The sequence below is a fragment of the Dermacentor variabilis genome, chromosome 11 (genome assembly GCF_050947875.1).
Source record: "Dermacentor variabilis isolate Ectoservices chromosome 11, ASM5094787v1, whole genome shotgun sequence".
Taxonomy (NCBI): domain Eukaryota; kingdom Metazoa; phylum Arthropoda; class Arachnida; order Ixodida; family Ixodidae; genus Dermacentor; species Dermacentor variabilis.
The window spans coordinates 111,519,684-111,545,310 of record NC_134578.1 but is presented as its reverse complement, the minus strand read 5'-3'; the positions used below and the strand labels follow the sequence as shown (position 1 = coordinate 111,545,310).

Here is a 25,627-nt window from a genome sequence, read left to right as displayed (position 1 = left end):
TTTAAACAATTTGGTGTTTTGTGCATAGGGGTCAACTTTGGCTGCGAAGCCAATCTCTTTCCTTGAAGTCTGCATATATTGTGAATGTTAGTTGTCGTTGTACATCCCCATACCTAGATGCACAGTTTAGCTGGGATAAAAACAAGGAGGTGTAAAGTATTATTTTAACCGAAACTTAAAACAAGGAAAGCCTTTCATATTAAGCATGCCCATACACATTTTGGAAGACTACTAATCAAATGTTAATTTTCAGTATCCGTGACAGCACGGTTCAAATACTTTGCTAGCATTTTAACGGCCGCTCTAGTTTCATTTGCAACGCTACGCATATGTAATATTTCGTCAAAGAAACAATCGCTTTTCGCGGATGGAACAATATGTCTTTTCCAAACACACAGAATGTTGGCTTTAATACATTACGCACACAATAGACGTAGCGCTAAACAAACACTCATTTTACCTCGTTCCACGCAAACAATGACATTTAGGGCTAATTACCAAAAGTAGCAAAATTCGCAAAGGAAACGTTAATTCCGCATTTAAACGCTGCATTTAAAGCTGAATTATTTTAATTTTCGCCATTAAAACAACTCTTTTACTTGGCTTCCAGCAAACTCAGAAGGTCTAATAATACAGTTTTTCGGGAACTCTCTGCCTTTTAGGTCTCATATCTTCAAGTGTTTGGTGTTCGTAATGACTCGTTACATTCATTGTACGCGACTTCAACCTTTAATCTGCGAGAATGCTATCGAAGAGTGGAATTTCAAGAGCTGACTTCTTCTAATGCTTATCTTTTATGTAATGCTTAAAAAGGCATAGCGCTGTGAAGTAATGACTCAAACTTTTCAACAGGTTCACTAATCAGCAATCCCTGCAAGATATACTGTCTGCAAGAAGTGTACAAGTTAACACTTTAAGAAGAGAGCTTCGAATTTGTCGTACAAATAATTTCATTCCAGAGATTTACAGGGCGTCCTTAAACACAATGAGGTAAAGCGCCAGCAGTGATGTAAAACAGTAACCATTCGGTGACATTCTTCAACGTCTTGACAACTTTAGAGGTAAGATCTCCAGGATTCACACTGTTCTTTGCGAAAGCCCTTGATAGTCGTGGTGTTTCTGTAGTCGATGTACACAGAAACAGGACTGTCGATGGCATACTTGGGCCATGGAGTTTGCATAGGTAGCTCCGGTACCCTGTGAGAACGAGAGGTTTGAAACACATTTTTCCATATTCTTTAGATCAATTTCAACTTGGAATAACTTATAAACTAATTTATTGCGTAAAGCCTGAGGTCATGCGTATTTCATATTTCTTGCTTTTCTTTTATTTTAGTTTTTAATAAATACGTTTCATCACGCGCATCTGCCTCGTAACAGGGCATGTGAGCCAAGGAACAAACAGTATAATAAAAGAAACAGAACATTTCTTCTGTATTGTCATTATTTATCCATTTTGTGTACCGTAAAACGCGGAATATCGGTCAACCTCCCCTCCCCCTCCCACCACTTGAATTCTTAAACCATGAAGGAGAAAAATGGTAAAACCGGTAAAAAATAACCAGTATAAAGACGGGCGTCGGCTTTTTAGGTTCGACCTGTATTCCCGTTTTTACGGTACATTTTGCATTTTTTTTACTATTCCCAAGCACTAGCATGACCATTCCCTAATATTTCGTCATTCTCCTCTAATCCTGGCAATGCAGTTACTAGCTGCAGAAAATCTAAGAATGGGAGCATGTCCGTGCGCGTTACTAACGACGGCTTTTGGAAAATTTTATTGTCTCTCAGGCAGATCCCAACTCAGTGACACGATCAAGGCGTTGCAGCCAACACGAACTTTGTTTTTGTTACCCCTACAATGAACAGACCAATGACGTCGAACGAAAAGAGCATATAACGAGACACCCTGTTCGACGGCAGGATTTGAACACAGGACGTTGTACAAAAACCCGATAATGAAACCATTAGGCCACGGACGCTTTTTTTCGTCTTTATTACCGGTGTTGGACTTCTTACGCTTTCAAATGCTCATCAGTGGTCATACACAAGCGACTGTGTTAACTGAAGGATACAACGTAAATTACGTGCGCCTGCCTCAGAGGCGTTACGCTGTCTATAAATATCACTTTATTAGAGCTAACTAAAGTTTACAGCCTGTTTAGCCACCCAGGAAAGTTTTTTAGTTGTTTCTGTTACTAAATCTGTTACTTCAGCTGTTTTGAATCTATCTATCTATCTATCTATCTATCTATCTATCTATCTATCTATCTATCTATCTATCTATCTATCTATCTATCTATCTATCTATCTATGTGTCCTCTTACGCCGACCCAGTGGCCGAAATTGTCTCCCTGCTTGTGCGACTAGGTATCTGATATATGCTGCCGCTATGCCGTCGTGGTTGTTCCATTGCGGTAATTTCACCTTCGCCATCTTAATCGCGTCATGTCGTCGTCATCGAGTCTTCTACCCTGGCCTAGTAGGCCATGTTTTCTATTAGTTTCGGCCAATGGGTACGCGTTCGTGGTTGTTATGGCGTCGTAGTCCTTGCGTCACCGTCATTTCAACTTTGTCACTTTAGTCTCGTCATTCCATCGTCAGCACCATGCCGTCGTCGTCGCACTGTCAATTTATTATTGTCATCACAAAAGTAACGTCATCCGATTGTCATTGCACCATCCTCATACCACCTTTGTAGTTATATCGACGTCAATGTTTCTTCATCGTTGCATTGTTATAATTTTGTCGTCATTCAATCGTGATAAGGCCGTCTTGTGATGGCGTCATTGTCATACATATGCTATCACGTCTCCATTGTGCGACTGTCGTGGTAATACAGCCGTCGTTGTGCCGTCTTCGACACCCCAGCTTCTTCATCTGACTCACGTGAGGTCATCATCAGCACTCCAACATCATCATGTATGTTTTCTGATACAGTCATCGTCAAGCTATTGTCATCATATCATCGTCGTCATACTATTGTAATTTTGTAGTCGTTACGGTATTCGTCGGCTTACAGTCATCGTCACGCATTTATCATACCATTAAGTGCGATTCCGTACCCGTCGTTCCGCCGGCATTATGTAACTTTGACATTCGACTCTCATCATGCCACCGCCTTCACGCTGCCGTTTCGCCATCATCATCCCTTGAGTATCGTGATCCCATTGTCATCATAAAGTCGTCGCCATAAGAACTTCGACGTCATTCCGTGTTCAAAATTGCATTGTAATCGTGCTGTCGTTATTCGATCGTCATTATGCCGCTGTTGTCATGTCATGGTCCTCGTTGCGTCATCGCCACACAGACGCTATCATGCATCCCTTCTCACACCGTCGTCGTCCCGCCGTCTTGGTCGTGCCATTGTCGTTTGCGCTTCCTCATTCGGTTGCATTCATACCGTGGTCATCTCATCATTTTCGTCATGCATTAGTCATCGCATTGGCCGATGGCGATAGAATGGGAAAACAACCGTGTACTTAGATTTAGATGCAGGTTAAAGAACCCGAGGTGGTCCAAATTATTTTGGAGTCCTCCATAACGGCATGCCGACCGCTTTCTGGGCAGGCAATCTTCGAGTGCCGGCTTATGCGACCTTGACACCAGAACGCGATGAAGGCGCTACTGAGCTTCCCCCGGTCAAGCGACCTGCTTGAATAGACTGCGACAATCCTGCGTTACTTATTGTGTGTGTGTGTGTTTTTGATGTGTTTTTCATTTCCCCCTGAGACTCTTTCCATGTATTACACTTATTTTCTTCTCTTTTGAGACCTATCTGTCTCCCCTTAGCCATTCCCCAGTGCAGAGTAGCAAACTGGATATCTATCTTCAGGGTAACTTCCCTACCTTTTTCTTCTTTTTTACCTCTCTCTCTCTCATCGCTGTCAACTGTCGTCATACCATCGTCGTCATAACGTTATCGTTTTACCATCGTCAGGCTTTCTATGCTGACTCAGTCGCCCCGCTGTTATTTGTATAATATCTTGGACATTATGTATCTGCTAGTGGTGGTGATTCCACCATGGTCCTTCTGTCAGCATCATTCCAACTGTGTCAAATGACTGTTGTTATGCCTTCATCGTGATTCCTTATGCGTCGACTCAGTAGCCCAATTTATATGATAGGTTGGACCATGAGGCAGCGCTTTTGAACGTGATGTCATCGTGGTCATTGCATCGTCATTATTCGAATTTTGTCATCGGCTCTGGTCACGGCATCGTCGTCACTACTGTGTCGTCACAAAGTCGCCATGCACTAGTTGTGATACGGTCGTCATGAGGCCATCGTGATCGTTCCGTTGTCATCACGTCTGCTTCGTAATTTGAATTTGGCCATGCCGTCGCCGTTGCACCATCGTCGGAACACAGTCTTCACGATATTATCGTCGACACGCCACCGTCATAATACACTCGTCGTCGCTCTATGGTCCTTTAGCTTTTGTTATGTAATCTTAGTCGTTGGCTAGTCGTCTTACTGTCGTTGTTAAAGCATTTGTTGTTTTACCGTCATCGTGATGGCGTCGTTATCGTTCCATCACCTTCATTTTACCTTCATCCTCCAACTCTCCCTATGCTATCCTCGTCACCCAATTGTCGTCTCAGTGTCACTGTCACGCCGTTGTTGTCAAGCCGCCATTGTAACGTTATCGTTTTTTTACCATCGTCATCACTTCAGAGACATCATCTCATTGTCTTAATGCTGCTGTCGTCATACCGCCTTCATCGATCCGTTGAGGTTATCACTTTGTCGTCATTAAGTTGTATTCATAATGTCACCATTAAATCGTGATTATGAAACCGTCATCGTGGAATCGTTGATGTTGCAACGTCGTTAAACAGTCTCTGTAATGTACCTGCTTTCACACCGTCGGTTCGATGTCAGCATGGGCGAGCCATCATCGACAATTACAATCCGTCATCTGCTTCTCGTCATACCGTCTTCTTCACGCCAGTGGTTTCACGGAGTTATCGTCATCCCATTTTCACCATGTCGTCATCGTCATGTTGTGATCCTTATACTAACTTTAACATTTCAGAATCATCAGCTATTGTCGCCATACCAGCTTTGGCGTTCCAATGGCGTGATTCCTTCATCGTCATTCCATTACCTTCACTTACCCGTCACAGAGTTATCGTCATAACGTGACGCTTATAGGCACGTTAGCCTTGGTAAGTGAGTGCAGTAGCAAAATGGGCTAATGCTGTGGACAGTGTGTGTTGTCGAGCCAAAGCAACGGGTCCCTGATTTTGTTAGCATTACGCCAGCATAGAGTGTACCGCTGCATTGCTTCCATGCTAATCACATGACGATGGGCAGTGGTCGTAAGATGGGTTCTTCAGTCATTATAATGCGTTAGCATTCTTAGTCTCACCAAGACCAGCACAGATGTCAAGTAACTTGACTGAAGGAACCAGGTGTGTTGCTAAAATTCTCAATGCTAATCGCATTGCCGTCGACAGTTATCGCGAGTTAAGGGCGGCCGTATTTTTTTCCTTCTTCAGAATAGTTATTCCCTATTCGGAATTCTGAATACCGTAGATTCCCACACTCAATGCACAAGCACACCCAAATCAGTTTCTAGGAGCTTTGGTTCTCTCAAGAAAAAAACGCAACAATGTTACACAAATAATCTAATGCAACAAACCCACTAGAAGGCACACGATAATTGATTTAACAGCGCATTGACGAAGCAAAGTGGCACGCCCGCACAAATGCAAATAAGAAGAAAAACAAAATGATATCTTGACAGGTTCGTCTAGTGACAGGCCTGGCAAGCTACTGCTGATGGGATCATCATCATCATCATCATGAGCCTGCTTACAACCACTGCAGGACAAAGGCCTTTCCCATACTTCTCTAACTACCCCGGTCATGTATTAATTGTGGCCATGTTGTCCCTGCAAACTTCTTAATCTCATCCGCCCACCTAACTTTCTGCCGCCCTCTGCTACGCTTCCCTTTGCTTGGAATCCATTCGGTAACTCTTAATGACCATCGGTTATCTTCCCTCCTCATTACGTGTCCTGCCCACGCCCCCCATTTCTTTTTCTTGATTTCAACTAAGATATCATTGACTCGCGTTTGTTCCCTCACTCAATCTGCCCTTTTCTTATCCCTTAACGTTACACCTATCATTCTTCTTTCCATAGCTCGCTGCGTCGCCCTCAATTTAAGTAGAACCCTTTGCGTAAGCCTCCAGGTTTTTGCCCCGTAAATGAGTACTGGTAAGACACAGCTGTTATACACTTTTCTCTTGAGGGATAATGGCAACCTGCTGTTCATGATCTGAGAATGCTTGCCAAACGCACCGCAGCCCATGCTTATTCTGCTGATTATCTCAGTCTGAGGATCCGGATCCGCGGTCACTACCTGCCCTATGTAGATGTATTCCCTTACCACTTCCACTGCCTCGCTACCTATCGTAAACTGCTGTTCTCTTTTGAGACATTTAAACATTACTTTAGTTTTCTACGGATTCATTTTTAGACCCACCTTTCTGCTTAGCCTCTCCAAGTCAGTGAGCATGCATTGCAATTGGTCCCCTGAGTTACAGGCAATATCATCAGCGAATCGCAAGATACTAAGGTATTCTCCATTAACTCTTATCCCCAATTCGTCCCAATCCAAGTCTCTGAATACCTCCTGTAAGCACGCTGTCAATAGCATTGGAGAGAACGTATATCCCTGCCTGACGCCTTTCTTTGGGCTTATGGGATAGCGTGAAAGAAAAAAAAAGACTAGAACTCGACGAATAAGAGAGCCACAAAGAAAATAAGAGAGGAGAAGAAGAATGGTTTGGAATGGGAATAAAAAGAAATGTGTTCGCCAGCGTTTCGGGCCCTCTAGTAAAGACATCGGCTTCGGAGCTTGTAGCCTTCTATTCGGACTTCAAGGGGAGCACGGTAGCATGATTAAAAAACGTGACAAAAGAAGACACATAGGGACACACACAGCGCTAACTTCTTCTTCTTCTTTTTCGTCCATCTTCTTTTGTCCCGTCTTTTAATCGCGCTACCGTACTCCCCTTGAAGATGCATTACCAACAAGCCCACAATGCAGCCCTTGTGAACTCTATACGACAATACACCTTGACAATGCACAATGCACCTTGTTCGTCTAGTGACAGACCTGGAAAGCTACTGCTAATGGGATCATCATCATCATCATCATCATCATCATCATCATCATCATCAGCCTGCTTACGCCCACTACAGGACCAAGCCTTCTATTCGGACAACGCACACTTTCGGGGCAGGTTCCACACCCCTGTTCAGAAATGCATCTTATGTGGAAGACCGCGCTTGACTTGATTCAATGACCCCTGTCGTGAAAGCACCAAAGGAAACGCAATGAGCGTCTTGGGCGAGTGCGTACCAGGCGTCTTGTATATCAAATCAAGCATGAGCTTCAACTTAAAATGCATTTCTGAATACGGCGGTAGGTCTCGCTTACCTGTTTTCAAGAATGGTAGCTTCCGAACGACATCAGATGTGGAAGCCGCAGTGACGGGGGCAGATGTGAATTCGGACGGCCTCAACATTTTCTACAATACCACTACTAGAGCCCAGGCAAACTTCCGCTGCTTTTGGCACCACAGTAGTGGTCCCGTTGTGCTTTGGTGCACACTTACAATTTTGGTTTGTGTGCACCTTTAGGACTATCTCGTTTGATTGCACCAGATGTTTTTAAATATTGTGCAATATAATGTCATCTTTTCCGCAGCAAATGCACCGGTCTGCATCGGTACCGATAACCTTTTTCAAGGACTATTCGTATGAGCATTGAGGGCCACTAATTGAAAGGTATCATCATGATGCTTGCAGTGTCATTTGTGCTTGGTCACAGTACGGGATATAATGCTGTGCTGCAAGCCTTCAACATATATTTCTTATTTACAGCTGTTATTCTCGAGAGGAATACGGCTCCGTATTTGTCTCGCGATGTCAAGAAGAATCATATACAGTCCCGCACCGTAGAAATTGGAAGCAGATTTTTTTTAATACAGTAGATGTTCTTGGATGAGCTTGCACCTATGCATGGGTTTAAGACGGAGTTTCATTTGGTTAACCTCGCAGACTACACATCGAGTGGAGTTGATGCGAATAAGGATTTCCCCCATACTAGCACCGCTTAATTTTCATGACCTCCTGGAAACATTTGCCCTGGATGTTCCTCACACACGTGAAGGGCAAATTTCAATTGTCTGCATGAATAGTGGTCAGCTAGCGGGAACTGCAACCTTGTTAAAGCAGGAAATGTCCCCAAGCACATGGGTAATACATCCTCCATTTCATGTTTCACTTATTTTCCTATAACTGTTATTGTTACTGCAACTCTTTTTTGCTTCTACATTCTCAGTTTTCCTGTATTTATTAACAAGATGTATAACCTCAGTATCCTGTATTATACGCTGGGACTTCTCTCTGTATACGGCTTTACTATGTCAATATGTTTAAAACACAAATAAAACACAAGTACTGTTCCGTCCACTACGACATTGCTCACATACGCCACGAAGCTACAAATGCTGAATATGGGAACCCTAAGATAACGCCTCACTCACCCTGTCTCAGCGAAGGTCTTCAGCGCCGTAAGCACAACTTCAGAAACAGCAGCATCTTCAGCATCGAAGCGGTCCTGGTCAATAAGAGGAACACCGAAGATGTAGTTCATGTCGAAAGCGTGCGGCGTCCCCATCCAAGAAGGAAGAGGGTTCTTTGATGACTTGTGGCCGAAGACGAACGAGTATACGTTCTGACCACGCTGTGCATGTTTCTCTGCCGTGAAGTGCATCGGACAGACGAATGCAGAGTCAGAAATGTAGTCAACATAGCCGCGCCTCAAAGACGCTTTGTCCTGGGCATCAGCTGTGTACTTTTCCAGCATCTCCGGAAAGTTCATCTTTAGCCACGAAAATATGCCCTCGTGCAGCGAGTGCTTAAACATGTTGTCTTCCAAACCTTCCACGTCGTCCGGCAGCAGCTCGCTTCTAAGAGGATACATGAGCGCTAGCACTCCTTCGTCCTCGGTGACTCCAAGGACGATGTCGGCGGCATTGAAGAATCCCTTGCTGATTGCCACGGTAGGCACCTTCGGCAGGAATTCATTGTGGTAGGTTGGCAAGAACGTAAATATCTTGGGCGCCAGTGCTTCGCTTGCCGCCAGTAGGATTTCGTCGGCGCTCTTGGTTCTCAAGCAGTCGATCACAGTCTCAGGGCTGGAAGCCAAGCTACGATCTCCACCCGAACAGCCTACAACTGCGGCAACAGTATCACCTTTGCTGATGCTCTCGTGTGCGCCATCAAAGAAATCTAGAGTGTGCAGAGTCCCGCTCATCATGTACACCCTTTGGAAAAGACCGCGGCTCATGGGAGACAGCATGTGCGCGTGGGCACTCATTCCGCCAGCACTTTCTCCAAATATAGTCACTCTGGACGGGTCTCCACCGAACTCGCGGATGTTCTCTTGAATCCACTTGAGAGCCAAATTCTGATCTAAAAGACCCATGTTTCCAGGCGCTTCCGGGCTGTTGGCGTCCAGGAAACCCAAAACTCCAAGGCGGTAATTAACCGTGACCACAACGAGGCCAGTCTTGGCAGCAAGGGCTGCCCCGGTGTAGTTGTCGTAGTTCGCGCAGCCCTGCGTAAAGCCGCCTCCGTGAATCCACACAACTACTGGCGCAACGTCATCGTCGCGTGCAACGCGGCTCCAGACGTTCAGGTGCAGGCAGTCTTCTGTATATTCGATCTCACCGCCCAAGAAGTTGCTAAGCACAACCTGCAAAGAAAGACATTAGCCATATCTGGGTTAATTTTGTGCACGCAGTAAAAACGGACCTACTATTAGCGACGCACCACATACCATGACAATGTGGCGCTATACCCGAAACACCGGCAGTAACGTACCTAACCGAATGCCCCGCATGAAAATTCACGTATTGCCCCAGCGTGGTTTTTCGGCCAGCTTCTTATTAAAGTTGAATTTTGCCACCCAAACATTTAGGCACCGAGCAATAGTAGGCTGGAACGCAAAGTCCCCAAATTGTGCAAATAGCCCCAATGTGTCTTATTCAAGAATTCATGTAGCAGTTCTGATTTTCCTAGAGTTACGAGGATTAATTAACAGGGTTATTGACTAGCGATATGGGGGAAGGCGAATAGTTTAAGACAAAAGAGTTTCAATAGATCAATAGTGAAAAAGGATTAAACCTGTTCTAATTCTAACACTACGCTGTCGTGGTGCGGCACTGTGCAACGTGTCATATCTTAAGGTACAACGAGGCGTGCCTGATAACCAGTAGCATTAATCGGCTCACAGTTTTCGTGCTCACACTTCGAGTTCTATTCTTTTTAATTTGTTTTGTGCATACTGCCACAACAGCATGGTAAGAAAAGCGAAATATAGATGTTTGACTTCATCACTTCTTCATGTGCTGTCCACTGAAACTTTTATGTTTCCACGACTTACGGAAGCATTCAAATCTGTAGCTTTAGTTTCTGTAGCTGCCTGCAGGCGGTGAAACGAGCTTATGCTTGCGAGAGTTACTGTGTGCATACTCCGTACTAAATCAGCATTGCGCGCAGGTCCGCGATCTTGCTGCGGAAGCAGGCTTATTAGGTAGCGAAGCGACTCTTCTTGCAACCCACCGTGGTTGCCCAGCGGCTATGGTGTTGTGCCACTGAGCACAGGTCGCGAGATTTAAAAATCCGGCCACGGCGGCCGCATTTCTATGTAGGCGAAAACAACCGTGTACTTAGAGTTAGTTGCACGTTAAAGAACTCAGGTGATCAAACTACGGCGTGCCTCATAATCAGAAAGTGGTTTTGCCACGTAACTCCTCTTGAATTAAGCAGACGGCGCGGCTCAGCGGCTGAGGGTGCTTGCTCGTTCATTGAGCCTTGTCGGTGGCAAGAACACTTGCACATCAAAGAAATAAGGACGACTCGAAGAAAGAAAGAATTTAGATCAAATTCACGCTATAAGTTGTTCGTTGTGAGTTACTATCGGCATAAACATATTTTATGTATAAAAAGCTAGATAATATAAGTTCTACAAATCACTTGTCGCACGTTGTTTTTGACACAGGCCTTTGAACGATAAAAAAATAGGCTAACTGCACAAAACAGCCATTTAGTATAAAACAAGTGCGACAAATTATCTGTGCTAGCTAGAGTTTGCTCAGATCGAGGTTGCTCTGGCGTACTAGACGCTGGATATGGCTCCAAAATTTTATACTTTGTAGTTCGACGGACCGCGACGAACTGTATAGACTGTATTATACTGCCCTGCTACATACGTAAGGTGATATATATATATATATATATATATATATATATATATATATATATATATATATATATATATATATATATATATATATATATATATATATATATATGGTAGCCTTTGACACGCGCGCCACAGCGGCACTCGGCCCATGGAGCATGCGCACCGATCGCGTATCGTGAGAACTCACGCGGGGAATGCCGGGAAGGCGGCTGCCCGATGAGAAGGCAGCTGAGATGGCGCTCGAGCCTCTTTTCCGGGGTGCGGGCCTGGGGAGGCGCTGGTGGGGCGTGGCCCGTCTAGGTTTCTTTCAGTGGGTGCTACAGAACGGGGGAAAAGCGTTTTTGCATTGTGTCCGCGTGAAAGAGTGCTCTCGCTATTTGCTCTTGGGACTGTGTCTGCGCGCCTTCTTCGGTGCTTGCTTGCTTTCTGCGCTTTATGCATTCTGTTATCGACTTAAAGATTGTGTTGGTTGATGGTTTGTAACAGCCGTTCTTTCGTCGCTCCCTTTGGCTTGTATATTTTGTTGCCTCGCTGTACTGCCGCTTGCTTCTTTGCCTTGTTCTTTTCTGCTATTGGCCGCGAGGCTGCGGTAATTGTTTGAGTGTTTCTTTACATCGTAAATTAAAGCGGTTTTTGTTCCTTGCGCCATTGGTCCTTTGTCGTGCTGGTCGCGGCTCGGGCTTTCATCTGGCGCTCAACGTGCTTTTCTTCTTTCTCGTTTTTTTCTGTTTTTCCTGGAGTACGCTTCCGCACCGCAGGGACCACGGGCACGGGAACAAGGGAACCGCCCCCATCTCGAGGCAGCTGGCAATGGCCCGTAGGCATACTTGTTTCGCTCGGACATCGGGTCCCACACCTCACGCATCTCTCAAGGTAAATATACCTGGTAGCGAAGCTTCCATAGGAGCCCATACGTTCAAAACATGGCGGTCCATGGGCGGTTCATGGGGCTTAGCGCCATCTGTATGTGGTGGGAACACTTCCGGCGGAAGAAAAAATCATGTGACGCCATGTCCGTTAAAAGCCGAAGTGACGTCATATTGTTTTCGAAGGCGCGAAATTTGTTTTGTTGTCCTCCCTTTGGAGCTATATATTAAAATGCCCCGCCAGTCGACTTGATGGGAGTTTCGAGCTTCCAGCGTGGAAAGCGATGCAGGAAGAGGCCAGCCGTACGGTTGTCGAAATCGCATCCCTGCACAGAACATACTTTCTTTGGAAGCCGACGAAAGCTTTAGGTGTAGAGTGCTGATCCTATTGTCGGATGTCAAGCCCGTAGGCCAGCGCACTCTCACGAAAACAACTACACAATTATCTGGCGGTCGTAACCCACTCCTTTTAACTGAACAGATTAAGAAGCGATGAAGCTACCCGCGTCACCAAATTTAGACAAACTTCGACAAGCAAGAAAGCACAAACTGTGAGGGGGGCGTATTTCAACAGGTGAACTTTACGAGTGCGCCTTTCTGCCCATTTCAAGACGTGCATTGCATTGCGAGTGGTAGTGGCGTCAACGCCCCCTGTAGCGATGGGCGCTGAAAGGAAATGCATTTAATATTAATATTAAAATTAAACTTGTATTTTCTTAAGTCGTCACGAATATATAAGAATGACTAGGAATTTTATTTTCGTTGAATGAATCCAATTGTGTCTCGTTTGAATTAAAAACGCGTTCTTCTTTCCCAATGTATGTTCCCTCCAAACATAGTCGCGCTTCAGTCGCTGCTCCCATAACCCCCCATGCTGATGTCGGTGACAATCTGTACTGAACCGCTTTTCGCCCGAAGCTTCGCGACCTATTTGAATCGATCTTGCATCTGTACCCAACCGCTCTGACCTGCGTAAGCTCGCTGAACGTTTTTGTTCTACCTCTCGCTCTCCTTGCGCCCCGCTATTCCGCGCCATCCTGCCTCCTCAGAACTGCTTGACATTGCTTGACCATTCCGTCGGACCGCTTTGCTCGTCCAATTTCAACACCAAAGATGCACCGCCGGCATTTAATGCACCTACGTTCGGGTAGATCAAGAAGGGCGCGGTTGAAAATCATACTCGCGAAACCACTAGTACGAAGCCTGATAAAAAGGACTAGGGCGTGCCAGCACAAGATTTGTCCAGCATTATTGTCCAGCTGACCGCGCTCCTCGAGCATCAAACATAACTCCAGCAGCCAGTTTCCGTTTGCAGCTCTGTGCCCACATATGAAGGCTACACAGATAAGAAATCGGTGGCAGACTTCCTTCAGGAAATGCAAGATTACCGCGATGCGGAAGCCATTACGGATGACGTTCTTCTTGAGCGCGTTCTGCCCGTTGCCCTGACTGGGTCCGCCGCCCGCTGGCGTCGTCGCCAGTCATACCAAAGTTGGATGCACTTTGAGCAGCTACTGCGAGCAGAATTCCTCTCCCCCCCCCCGACTACGTTGTCCGCATGAAAGACGAGTTTCGCGCCCATAGTCAGGCGGAGGAGGAAAGCCTCCAAGAATAGATACGGTCCTTTCAGGAGCTTTACGAGCGCGCAGACCCTTCAGCACCCGCAACGGAAAGAGTCACCCGGGCAGTCCGGCATCTCACCCACGCTTTCAGGCTTATCAAAGGGCCCGTACCTTCTCTTCAATTGACGATCTCGCTAAAGCGGCGTCCGATATTCAGGCAGCGATGTTGGCAGAGCTCACCTACCAGCCTCCACTTCCGTCTCAAGCCTCCCTCCAGCCGTCTTGCGCGTGGCGCGGTTCTCTAATTGCAAGCCCGGGGAATATGGTACCACCTCCAAGGGCGCTGGATCCGTTCATTCACCGCACCTTTGCTACCCAGGTACCCTTCCAGCCTCCGGTCCGGGAACCTGCAACAACGTTGCGAGGCACTCGGGGCCGCAGCAGGCCTGTAGCGGCTGCCGCCCAATCAAGCGCAGACGATACACGCAGGAACATTCCAGTCTGCTTTCATTGTGGGGGGCGAAGCCACTACAAGGGCCAGTGCCCGAGCCCCCCTGGCTCCCGCCAGCAGGGAAACGACGAGGGCCGGCGGTGGTGAGCAACTACCAGTCGCCGGCCAACGACCTACCGAGCCTCCACGTTCCCTCGCAACATGCAGGCTCCGGAACGACCTCTCCGGCAGCAGCCGACCCTCACGCAGTGTCACTCGTAACATCGAAACATCTTGCAGCGGCCGTCAAGCACCGAGCGGGGGCAGGCGTTTCGAAGACTAGGAAAAGCCGGGTGTTTTCTTGTCCTGTGATTTTGGGCCGTAACTTCATAGCCAAAGCAGGAATCGTTCTCGATCTCTTTAAAGGCGCCTACCAGTACGGCATGCATGCACATCCACTCAAGTTCATGACTAAGCCAGGAGAACCACAGTCAAATCTGTTTACCGCCAATATCTCTGCGGTCTCCAAGACTGGTAGTGGCATTCTCACTGTTCTGAAGTCTTTCACAGGATCTCCAGCGGAGAAGACCGAAATCGAGACAGTGCTTAAACCATTTGCCGCAATGTTCACGGAAGCTCCTGGGAGCGTTAATGTGCTGACTCATAGGATCGACACCGGATGTGCCCGTCCAATTCGTTTCAACCCTCCGCCCCTGAGCATCCACAAGCGAGCACTTCTTGATAGTGCGCTAGACGAAATGATCGCCACCGGTGCAGTAAGACCGTCTTAGAGCCTCTGGGCGTTCCCAGTTGTGCTAGCACATAAGAAAGATGGCACGGCGCGGTTGTGTGTCGACTGCCGTCGGTTGAACGCTGTCACAGTTCGAGACTCGTACCCCTTCCCATCAACCGATTCAGTGATGTATTCACTTGGGTGCGCAAAGTTCTTTACTACTTTAGACTGCAGCGGTATTTGGGCATGGTGTGCTTCTACCGCCACTTTATCCCCAACTGCGCTGACCTGGCAAGGCCTCTCCACCAGCTCCTACGGAAAGGTGCCATTTGGTACTGCACTGACGTGGAGCAGGGATCATTTCGAGCTCTGTCATCGGCTATCGCCGATACCGCACGTCTGCGGCTTTTCGACCTCAACCTGCCATTCACCGTGCTGACCGATGCAAGTGAGTATGCAATCGGCGCAGTCTTGCTTCAGAAGCACCAAGGGAAGCTTGACCCTCTGTATTTTGCAAGTCACACTCTCACAGGAGCAGAGAGGAACTATACCGTAAGAGAGAAAGAGTGCCTAGCAATTGTATTTGCACTAAAGAAATTTGACATGTATCTGGATGGGGCTGAGTTCACTATTCAGACTGACCCCCAGGCGCTGACGTGGCTGTCGAAGCTACAAAACCCAGCCGGCCGTTTAGACCGTTGGGCCCTCGCTCTTCAGAAGTATAATTAGTAGAATACAGGAAAGGCACCTTCAACAAGGTAGCTGACGCCCTGTCCCGAGCACGACTCTCCGGCGATGGCGAGCCGGCACCCGAAGTCCTGGCTGTGGCAGTGCCTGTGGACGTCTGGAGAACACTGATCTCCCGCCAGCAGCTACTCGACGCCCAGCTAAGCGACGAACAGTGCAACTTGATACTGAAGGCACTGGACGGTGCCAACCCTGCCGGTAGCGGCAACTACGACTGCTACATACAAGCAGACGACGGCCTGCTCTTGCGGTATATACCTGCTGCAGATACGGATTGCAGAGAGTCCCCATTCCGTGTCGGTGTGCCTAGGAAGCTGCGCAAGCCTTTTCTAGAGTTCTTTCATGACACCCGCCTCGCCAGGCATAGCGACGGCAAGAAAACCTTTGAGAAGTTGTGTCGCGTCGCGACATGGCCGTACATGAGAAAGCATGTCTTCAGATACGTTCGCACATGTCCTACCTGCCAGACCGTAAAATCGAGGGGAGGGAAGCCACCCGGCTTCATGCAACCAGTTGAGAGCCGATACCCATGGGAAATTGTGGCATGTGATGTTATGGGCCCATACCCCAGGTCAGCTAAAAGGAATCGATACTTCTTAGTGGTCACTGACCATTTCTCCAAATGTGTGGAGCTATACCCGCTACGCAAGCCGGATTCTAAGATAATCTGGGATAGGCTGTTGGAAGCATTCAGCCGTTTCGGTTTCCCAACGCCGCTTATCACAGACAATGCCACATATTTCACAGGCAGGATATTCGTTGACATTTGCACAGCTCTTGGCGTGCAGCACGAAAGGACGACACCCTACCACCCTCAAGCCAACATCACGGAGCGTGTCAACAGAAACCTTAAGGCAATGCTGGTGGCTTTCACCGAGCGGCACAAGGACTGGGACTTTCGTATCCAGCAGATGGCTTCCGCCACAAGGACCACAGTAAACCGGTCGACAGGGTTTACGCCAGCGGCTATCTTCTCGGTCGCGAGCTCCGTTTTCCTATTGCGCATGCATTAACCAACGGCTCTGAATTACCAACTTGCAATTACTCCACGTTCACACAAAATCTTTCCAGCCGCCTGGCCCACACTCTGAAGGAGGCCAGGGAAAACTTGGACCTTGCCCGCCTGGAGCCTGGGAACCAATACAACAAAGGCAGGCGGCCCCTGGAGTTCGCGGTCGGCGACGAAGTGCTCCGCCACACGCACCTACTCAGCGATGCTGCAAAAGGGTTTGCTGCCTCCCTCGCACCTAGATATCGCCCTTACGTCATCGCGAGACGTATTTCTAGCTTGGTGTACCTCCTGCGGGAAAAACATGGCATCAGAGTAATAGGGCCCGTGAGCTTGCACGACCTCAAACCGTACTAGGAGTGCCCATCAGACAGCTAACCGTGCTTCACTCATTATACGAGTTCAGCAGTTAACGCGGCTGTGCCCTACATCCATTATCTGTTAATCGCGACGCTTTTACATATGCTGTCCTTGGATATCCTCGCCTTACGCAGAATGCCACACTACTACTCCAACGGGCGTGACCAACCAGCCTGGCTGCCACGGCGGCCCATCGAAACATCACTTACGTCGTCGGCCTCTCAACGAGTCGACCGATGTGCGCTAGCGTCGGCTGGGCGAAAAGTGCATTGTCTATGAAAGCGCGCACGCCTTGAGCGCATGCCAATTGGAGCCGTCACGTACAGCTCCGAACGACGCCAGTCACCATTCCAGCCCATCGCGTGCCAACTGCCCCGAACCTTTTGCTTCGCAACACCCGTGATGTACTCGACTAGGACGATGCATGGTGCTGTTGTTACATAGTGTTGTTACATAGTGTTGTTACATAGTGTTGTTACATAGTGTTGCTACATAGGGTTCTTGGACACCCAGGCGGGTGTCCGGTCTTGTACGGGGGGGAGTGTGGGGCCCTTGGGCCCTCTATGCAACGCGCACGGGGGAAGCCTTTGAAACGCGCGCCACAACGGCACTCGTCGCATGGACCATGCGCACCGATCGCGTATCGTGAGAACTCGCGCGGCGAATCCCGGGAAGGCGGCTGCCCGATAAGAAGGCAGCTGAGACGGCACTCGAGGCTCTTTTCCGGGGTGCGGGCCTGGGGAGGCGCTGGTGGGGCGTGGCCCGTCTAGGTTTCTTTCCGTGGGTGCTGCAGAGCGGAGGAAATGCGTTTTTGCAATGTGTCCGCTTGAAAGAGTGCTCTTGCTGTTTGCTCTTGGGACTATGTCTGCGCGCCTGGTTCGGTGCTTGCTTGCTTTCTGCGCTTTCTGCATTCTGTTACCGACTGAAAGATTCTGTTGGTTGATGGTTTGTAACGGCCGTTCTTTCGTTGCTCCCTTTGGGTTGTATATTTGGTTGCCTCGCTGTTCTGCTGCTTGCTTCCTTGCCTTGTTCTTTTCTGCTATTGGCCGCGAGGCTACAGTAATTGTTTGTCTTTCATTACATCGTAAATTAAAGCGGTTTTTGTTCCTTGCGCCATTGGTCCTTTGCCGTGCTGGTCGCAGCTCGCGGACCCCCTGAGCGAAGGCGTGGGGCCTTCAATATATATATACATATATCTACATACGCGGACGTTGTTATCTTTTCCGGTTAAGCATTTTCACCGGCTAAACAGCTGTTACATAGCGCTCGAGAACCACATTTGTCCTAAATTTTATCGACAATTCTTATAAAAATATATTGCTACTGAGATTCATACTGACTCTATAATATCACATTTCGTGCGTCACAGAACAGAAGTAAGTGGCAACCATTGGTAGAAGTCTCCGCGCTTCAGTGTAGATAAATAGGCTGATTGAGAGGGCGATAAGAGGGTGTTTGTACCTGTGGGCAGGCAGTCCTCCTGTTCGTTGCATCCAGGATTCCCTCCCAAGGCTTCGCTGGCTGGGGTGGCAGGAATCGAAGCCGGCCCACGGGTGGCTGCGCGAATGGGATGCCGCGGTACTCTTCGACTGTTCGCCCCAACAGCTCCAGCCGGTTTCCTCCGACTCTCCCTAGGTGAGTCGCTCTCTCCACATCGTAGGCATGGCCGCAGCTTGCTGCCGCAACGAACAGCAGCAACACGTAACCCCGTGTCAGGCACATTTCGCCGATGGTCTGTTCCTTATGGAGTGCGCCGAGGACAGCTGTAATAGCGAGAAACATATAACGCCCAGTACTTCGTCCTAACGTTTCGTGCTACTGTCTAAAGCATTCTTATCCGCAGTAATTGGTTATGCATGCAAACGCTTCCTTCTTCCTCATAAGTACTCCTGTGAAACTACTTTCCGTCTTATTTGCATGGGACTATATTTTGAACAAGGGGCTATTATGGACACTCAACACAACCTCGCCGATTATTTGTGCAATCGCAGTCAGCGAAAATGTAAATTCATCAACATTTTCTAGATCAATCGAAAGATATAGTACATGTCTATATTCAACGGAAAAATATTCGTGGTTTAATGTATATCGAAACTGTCTAGGCCGACCGACAAAACATTTTGGCAATTCCATAAGCTACTGTACGAGGCTGAAATTCTATCGACCCATATTCGTACTCGCGCTAAGCTACTGCAAGTAATAAACACTTCACCATCAAGAATTGCGAATATCGTCAGCGACAAAAGAAAGCTGTTCTGTTATCTCTCCTGCTTCCTAGAGAAAGCTTCCTGCTTCCTAGGCCAGACGTTCATCTGTGGCAAATTGCAAGAACTTCGCAACTACTCTAAGCGTGTGTCTCGCAACACAATTTTCTTATCCGGAGTACGCCGCCTACACCGCCTTAACAGTGCAAGAAATATTGCCGAGTGAAAATCATCATTTTCAGTCTGACGTCACTCGTCTCTTCGTAGTAGGTTTTTGCAGGAGCGAGCATGACCGAGCTAAGGGCAGCCACATGGCTATGGAATGTTGAGAACCCGTTCATACTGCGCTATACCCCTGCGTTCAGTTCTGGCACCTTTTCTATTTTCAATAATTGTCAACGGTGTAATCACTGCGATGAAGTCCTCTTCCTTGCTTATGCGACGATTTGAAAATATTTTAGTCAGTTACCAGTAGCAGCGATTGCGCTGTTTGCAGGCAGACGTCGTCACATTCACATAATGGTGTGTTTACCTATGCAAAAACAAATGTGCTATTGTATATGTACAAGACACAGACAGTTGTGTTTGTTTATACCATCGAAAACGTTGCTTTGCCTGGGGCGCTATAACGTGAAACTATTGCAATATCTTTTTATTTCAATCTCCAGACGTGAAATTTGCGTAACCGTCGATGAAAGCATCGGGCGGTGACCTGCAGGGCTATCTCAACCGACCAGTAAAACGCTCTCCTCGTTCATAGGAGGTCACGTTTCGTTGCTGTAAAAACGAATAACATTGCCTTCAGTGAGTGGCTTGTCTTATCTGATTGGCTTACAAGATGCGAGGAGTCGCTTAAGTGGAGAGGGGTTCTGTACGACCGATCCAATGCACTGATATCGATAACCGGATGAAGAGGGTGCTGGCGGCGTTTGCGATTGGTCCGCTTTCCCCTACTTGTCTTGCGGTGGCTGGTCGAAAATTGCGGCGGCATGCAACGGAAGGTTACGAATGGCGCTAAAACGGATCCTCGGGAAATAAGAGTTGGCAGAGCGCGGTCGTAAACGTGCCGAAAGTGCTTGAAAACCTTACACGGCCACGCAAAAAGCTTTATCGTACGCAAATAAACGCATGCTCTCCGGCAGCTGCGAGTAGCCAGTGCCTGAGCGGTCGGCGGCAGCCATCGTTTATTCCCTTAAAAACGGGGCATCCTGCAGCTATTCAGAAAGATAATCAGTTTTGTTCGGCATATTAATGCATCTTTAATGCGTACACATCACTTTCACGCAGTCAGTTTTTGCGGTTTTGTGATGTCGCGTGACAGGCAGGTGAAGTGGCTGCAGCCCGAAAACTTTTGACCAATAGCCGAGGGTTATTGGCAAAAAGGCGTCGAATCAGAAATAACTATTTTTCTTTTGTTCGGTCAAATCATGCATAATCACTGTGTACACGTCATATACGACGGGGAACTATCGCGGTTTTCGTGACGTCGTGTGACAGGTGAAGTGGGGGTGGTCCAAAAAAGTTTTTGACCAATCGCGGAGGGATGATCCGTTTTAGTGTCATTCTTAAGCTTCCGTTGCATGCCGCCGCGATTGTCCACCAGCCACCGCAAGCTAAGTAAGAGAAAGCGGACCAATCGCAGACGCCGGCACCACCCTCTTCATCCGGTTATCGATATTCAGTGCAGTGGCTGGGCCCCATGGAATCCCTCTCCACTTAAGCATGCTCCTCGCCTCTTGTGAGCCAATTTGATAAGACAAGCCCATCAGTGCAGGCAATGTTATTCGTTTTTCAAGCAAACAAAAGTGACCTTCAATGAACGACGGGAGCATATGATTGGTTTGATCAGGCAATCCTGCGGGTGGCCGCCCGATGTTTTCGTCGGCGCTTACGCAAATTTGACGTCAGGAGATTGGAATAAAAACATATAGGAATAGTTGCACGTTATATTGCCCCTGGTGAACGAGTTGAACGAAGAGCACGCTATGCGCTCTGAGGCGCATAGCGCTATTGGTTGGCTTTCCATCGATTTTAGAAACTGATTTATTGCTCAAATTATGCACTATTCTCTGTCGGCCGAACTTGGAATATGCCTAGGTTCATATAACGACGTTCGCAATATGACTTAGTGGCAGTATTCAGACGGCGCAACAAGAATTCTTGCCAACGCGCACCATATTTACTACTACGCCGGCAGCTCTATCTCCGGCGTAGAGACATGCGCAATGGTTTCATGCTAAAATCGCAGTGCGTTGAAGCAGGCCTTGTAATTTTTTCACGTGCTTGTAATGAAAAAATACGTTACATAGACCTTTCCAAAATTCGCGTTATAGTTCCGCGGGAAATATCGCATTCTCAGAATTTATTTTTGTAGAATCCTCATGTGATAGCAACTTTAGCTTAATCTGACTTCTTGGAGCATCAAAAGCGACAATTTCGCAGACAGGGTATTGTAACTAACGTATGTATAGCCACAGGTAAAGTGCTGTTGGCACAAATAAAAAGAGTGCCCTTTGCACATTGGCAAGAACAGCAATATTGCCATAAGAATTTCAAAAGATGATGATCCGATATATTGAAAGACGATCTATAAATATATTACCTCATCTAAGAAGTTTTCGACACAAACAACGCTCATATATCGATGCACTGATATGAAGGTTATCGGTAGTTTAAGGAAAATGAACCACTTCTCTGCAGAATGATGAACACTTTGTTTTGACTACCATCTTTAGGTGTTTATTATTCTTTGTTTATGCTTTGCACACGTTCGTGCGCGCTCCTAAGATATTTTCAGTGGCCTCTTAGACTGGCGTTCCGACCATGGTATGCGTTCGTGCCCTGTAAATATACACAGTGGTCATCAGTGCTTGTTAGGATTACAGTTTGTTTGCCTTGAAGCGAGGAGTACCCAGTGGCACACAAAGGCGCCACCGTCTACTGTAATATGATGTCATTTTCAAAACAAAAAAAGCGCAACCAGCCATTTCTTTCAAACTATATTACACAAATCAGCAATTTCTTTAAAAATGAATGATTGTCATAGCGTTACAAAAAAGTCGCTCTTTCGCCACAGAAACGGAGGACTGATTGCGATAGCAAATTATTAGACAGCTTTGCGGGTAAGGTTAGCTGTTTCGTCAGCTAAATTGTCGTAAACATTCGCTCACAACGCACAGATATCAACACGCTTCACGCGATCACCGCGGACACCCGCTGCTAGTATGCTGGCGCGATGAAGAGTGGTACCAGATGCGAGCGATTCTCATACGTTCTGCTTCTCTATTTAATACGAACCAGGCGCCTGAGACCCCAACGCACACGAAGCCATGAGATATTTTGGCTCGGCTAGTCTTCAGACCCGTCGCTGATCACCTCCTAGAGCCCACACGGCTGCGCTCAGTGAAGCCATGCGCATCCGCGGCCGCAGTAGAAGCGCAGACCAGCGCTACGCTGACCGCCTCTCCCGCCCCTGTACCTAGCGTGCGCACGCTTCTCCGCTCCCCCTCCTACTTACCCTCGCCACAAGTCAGCGCTCACTCTCCCCGCCGTCCTCCGTTGCGAGCGCTAAACAGACACCGGCGCGTCAAGCCACCATCATTTCCTGCTGACCGCGGCACAGTTTTCCTCGCATCTACAGCGTACGGTTACGGTGTGTGGCCGCGATGGTGTCGCACTTGGACTTTGAACGGCATGTCACGGCGACGCCGACAATTTGCCTGGACTGCCGATACAATTGATCTCGCAATTAAAGCATATATCGATATAATCTAGCGAAAAGAAGCCCAAGTTTAGGTTCCAATGAAGTGCTATTTTCGAGGAAAGATGCTTTGTGGAACTATAGCAAATCAAGTATCCGCCGATGTAGCTTAGCTTGTGTAGCATTGCACTGCTGAGCACGACGTTAAGGAATCATTGGCGAACCCGACGGCCGCATTCAGAAGGGGAAATGATAGAAAATAAGCTCAAGTACCGCGCACTATGTGCACGTTAAGGAACTCGAGGGGGTCAAAATGTATTTGCACACCCAAACTATGGCGTGCCTCATGGTCAAATTGTGGTTCGTGCACGTAAAACACAAGAAATATTAAAGAAAGTAGGCTCGAACTATGTTACCGTCATCCCTTTGATATATTTCGAATATATTTATAATATGGCAGAAAACGTAGAATTCGTGTACTCCAGTAGGAGGAGAAGTCATTGCCTTTCCAAGCGTCTATGCTACTCGAGCCATTCGAGCAATAAACATGGTATTTCAATAGACTCGTGTGTAAGTTAGGTCCTGGACTTATAGTGAAGCTACTTTCTGGGAACTACCTTATATATTGTTGAAACCATTGCTTTCATTTTTACTTGATTGTTAGCTTCTTATTTATAGCCCCACAATACATAGATATCGTAAAGCGTAGCGCCCATTATTACGAAAAATATTTTAAAAAATTTGATCTCTTTCAGCTGACCTATTTCAATTCAGAATGGTGTGATGCAGCGCAAGCTGCAAGTGGTTTCTCAAATGAAACATACGCGCACGATGAATTGAGCTGCTAATGTTATATCCTGCGCCGTTCTTCTTTCTTTCTTTATTAGAACATAAAACATACAAGTCAAATATTTTATCAGCCCGCCAAAGCAATGACGAATTATTCAACCATTCTGTGAAGCATACGGGCACCCGTGATTTGATGCCTAGATGCAGATGTAAATATCGCCAAAGGAACGACAACTATGCGTTAAAAGCAGAGGAGCAACTGAAAACTCACAGCTATATTTATCTGATCATGCACATGCACACATATGTAAATGTCTTCGCCCATGCGTATCTTGCTCGATATGACCGTTGCACTATCCAGGCACCAGAAGAGCAAGTGCACTACAATAGCTTGTTGAGATATCAGCTATCGCTTTCTGTGGTCAGAGACTCCAGTGAACCGACGGAAAAGAAACGGTAAACAGAATCGAGCAAGCAAATTACGTGGAACTGCTGTGAACTTTCAATGTGTTTTCAAAGCAGGAAAATAGCATGAACTCACTGTGAGAAACGCCGATATTGGGTCCATTACCGGACATGTTCGACACGGCGTCGCCAGCGACATAACGTCTACTTCAAAAAAATACCCGGGTTCTCAGTAACGCAAGCCGAAAACAATAGCGTTGTTGTTATCAAGGGCAACTTATTATCACTCTTTTCTTCGTCCAACCTTGGCACGAGGGCAAATGTCTTTGCTGCAATCGCAAAAACGAAATCAGCAAAGAAACAAGTTATGAGAACTCAAAGGGAATCTCATTACTTTTCGAAGCGAGATCAGGAGACCTTATTACACGCACCTATAAGGCGAGATATAAGAAGGAAGAAGAAGCATGTACTAGCTCCTGTAAAGCTACAGAAACGATGGAGCGTGTTTTATTAAAATGCGAAGATATCTGCCCTGTGCACGATTTAGGCACCAATGCCCTCCTTGATGCCCTTGGCTTCAGCGAGAGTTGGGAAAGTAAACATGTCCGCAATAGAGATTAGTAAGAGGCGACTGGAAGATTGGCGGAAGAAAAGTAGGGAAATTACGAAACACGGTGTCGTACAAAAACAGTCTACATTAGGGGGTCAGAACATTCGCTCATGGAAATTCATCGTGGGTGTTTTCTTTTTCTTTTTTTTTTACCTAGGTATGATATTAGGCAGTGTAATAGCAGGAGCTTGGGGCCGCAACCCACCACCTCGTTCCATAGGGGACGCCTATAACATCCATCCATCCATCCGTCCTGAGTTTTATAGGCCGTATAAGCCCGTAAACATAGGCATACTATACTCGCGGACAACTTTATGTGGCTCTAAACGGAAATTGGCACGGGCTCGTCGCTGCTGCATATGCTGTAACGAGCCGAGTAGTCGGACAGCGTTTGACAGTTGCTCGGAACAGAGGATGAATCAACGCAGCATCTACCTGGGACGGTTACGCGCTTCCCCAGACTCGGAAGGGAAAAGCCACAAAATAAGTAAACCCTTATATCTAGCGGTGTGCTCTGCACCATGTAACTGTTGCTTCTAACGTGTCTATGTTTTGTCTTCCTTAGCCTAAACTAACGTGGATTACCACGCGTTAGCCTCTTTTCAAAAGCGCTCTCACTTGCGCTCGCTTTGCCTGCACAGCCTTCCGTTCATAGCCGCAGAACGTTGTCCGCTAGTACAACTAAACTAACAAGCTCGGTGACACGCGCGCACAAGCCAGCGTGAACACATCTTACCCGATGGCCGCTGAAAGTCGCCGTCTAAACGCTGCTGCGAAGAAACGCGGCCTCTGCAGCGAGCAAATTGAGCTTCTTGCAGCCGCTTGCATCAACGCGAACTAGGCCTTGAACGCACACCGCAGAGCAGACTGTACCCGTCGCAGATCGCTTTCAAGATACAGGTGCCCGGCCGGGGACGCGC

General features: G+C 47.3%; 2 protein-coding genes across 2 annotated transcripts in view; both read right to left on the bottom strand.

The window, feature by feature from the left end:
* Positions 1-25,627, bottom strand: part of LOC142564047 (acetylcholinesterase-like) — an 86,998-nt gene that overhangs the window by 44,094 nt on the left and 17,277 nt on the right. The gene's annotated exons all lie outside the window — the stretch shown is intronic.
* Positions 933-25,592, bottom strand: LOC142564046 (acetylcholinesterase-like). The gene is made up of 4 exons (XM_075674862.1): positions 25,444-25,592; positions 18,461-18,762; positions 8,567-9,780; positions 933-1,197 (listed from the first exon to the last, which is right to left on the bottom strand). The coding sequence occupies exons 2-4, from the start codon at positions 18,719-18,721 to the stop codon at positions 1,056-1,058; spliced, it is 1,617 nt and encodes a 538-aa protein (XP_075530977.1). The 5' UTR covers positions 18,722-18,762; positions 25,444-25,592; the 3' UTR covers positions 933-1,055.

Coding starts and splice junctions, on each gene's coding strand:
- LOC142564046 (XM_075674862.1), bottom strand. CDS start 18,721: ATGTGCCTGACACGGGGTTACGTGTTGCTGCTGTTCGTTGCGGCAGCA. Junction 9,781..18,460: donor GGAGGACTGCCTGCCCACAG/GTACAAACACCC, acceptor CTTTCTTTGCAG/GTTGTGCTTAGCAACTTCTT. Junction 1,198..8,566: donor AAGACCTTCGCTGAGACAGG/GTGAGTGAGGCG, acceptor TCGTTCTCACAG/GGTACCGGAGCTACCTATGC.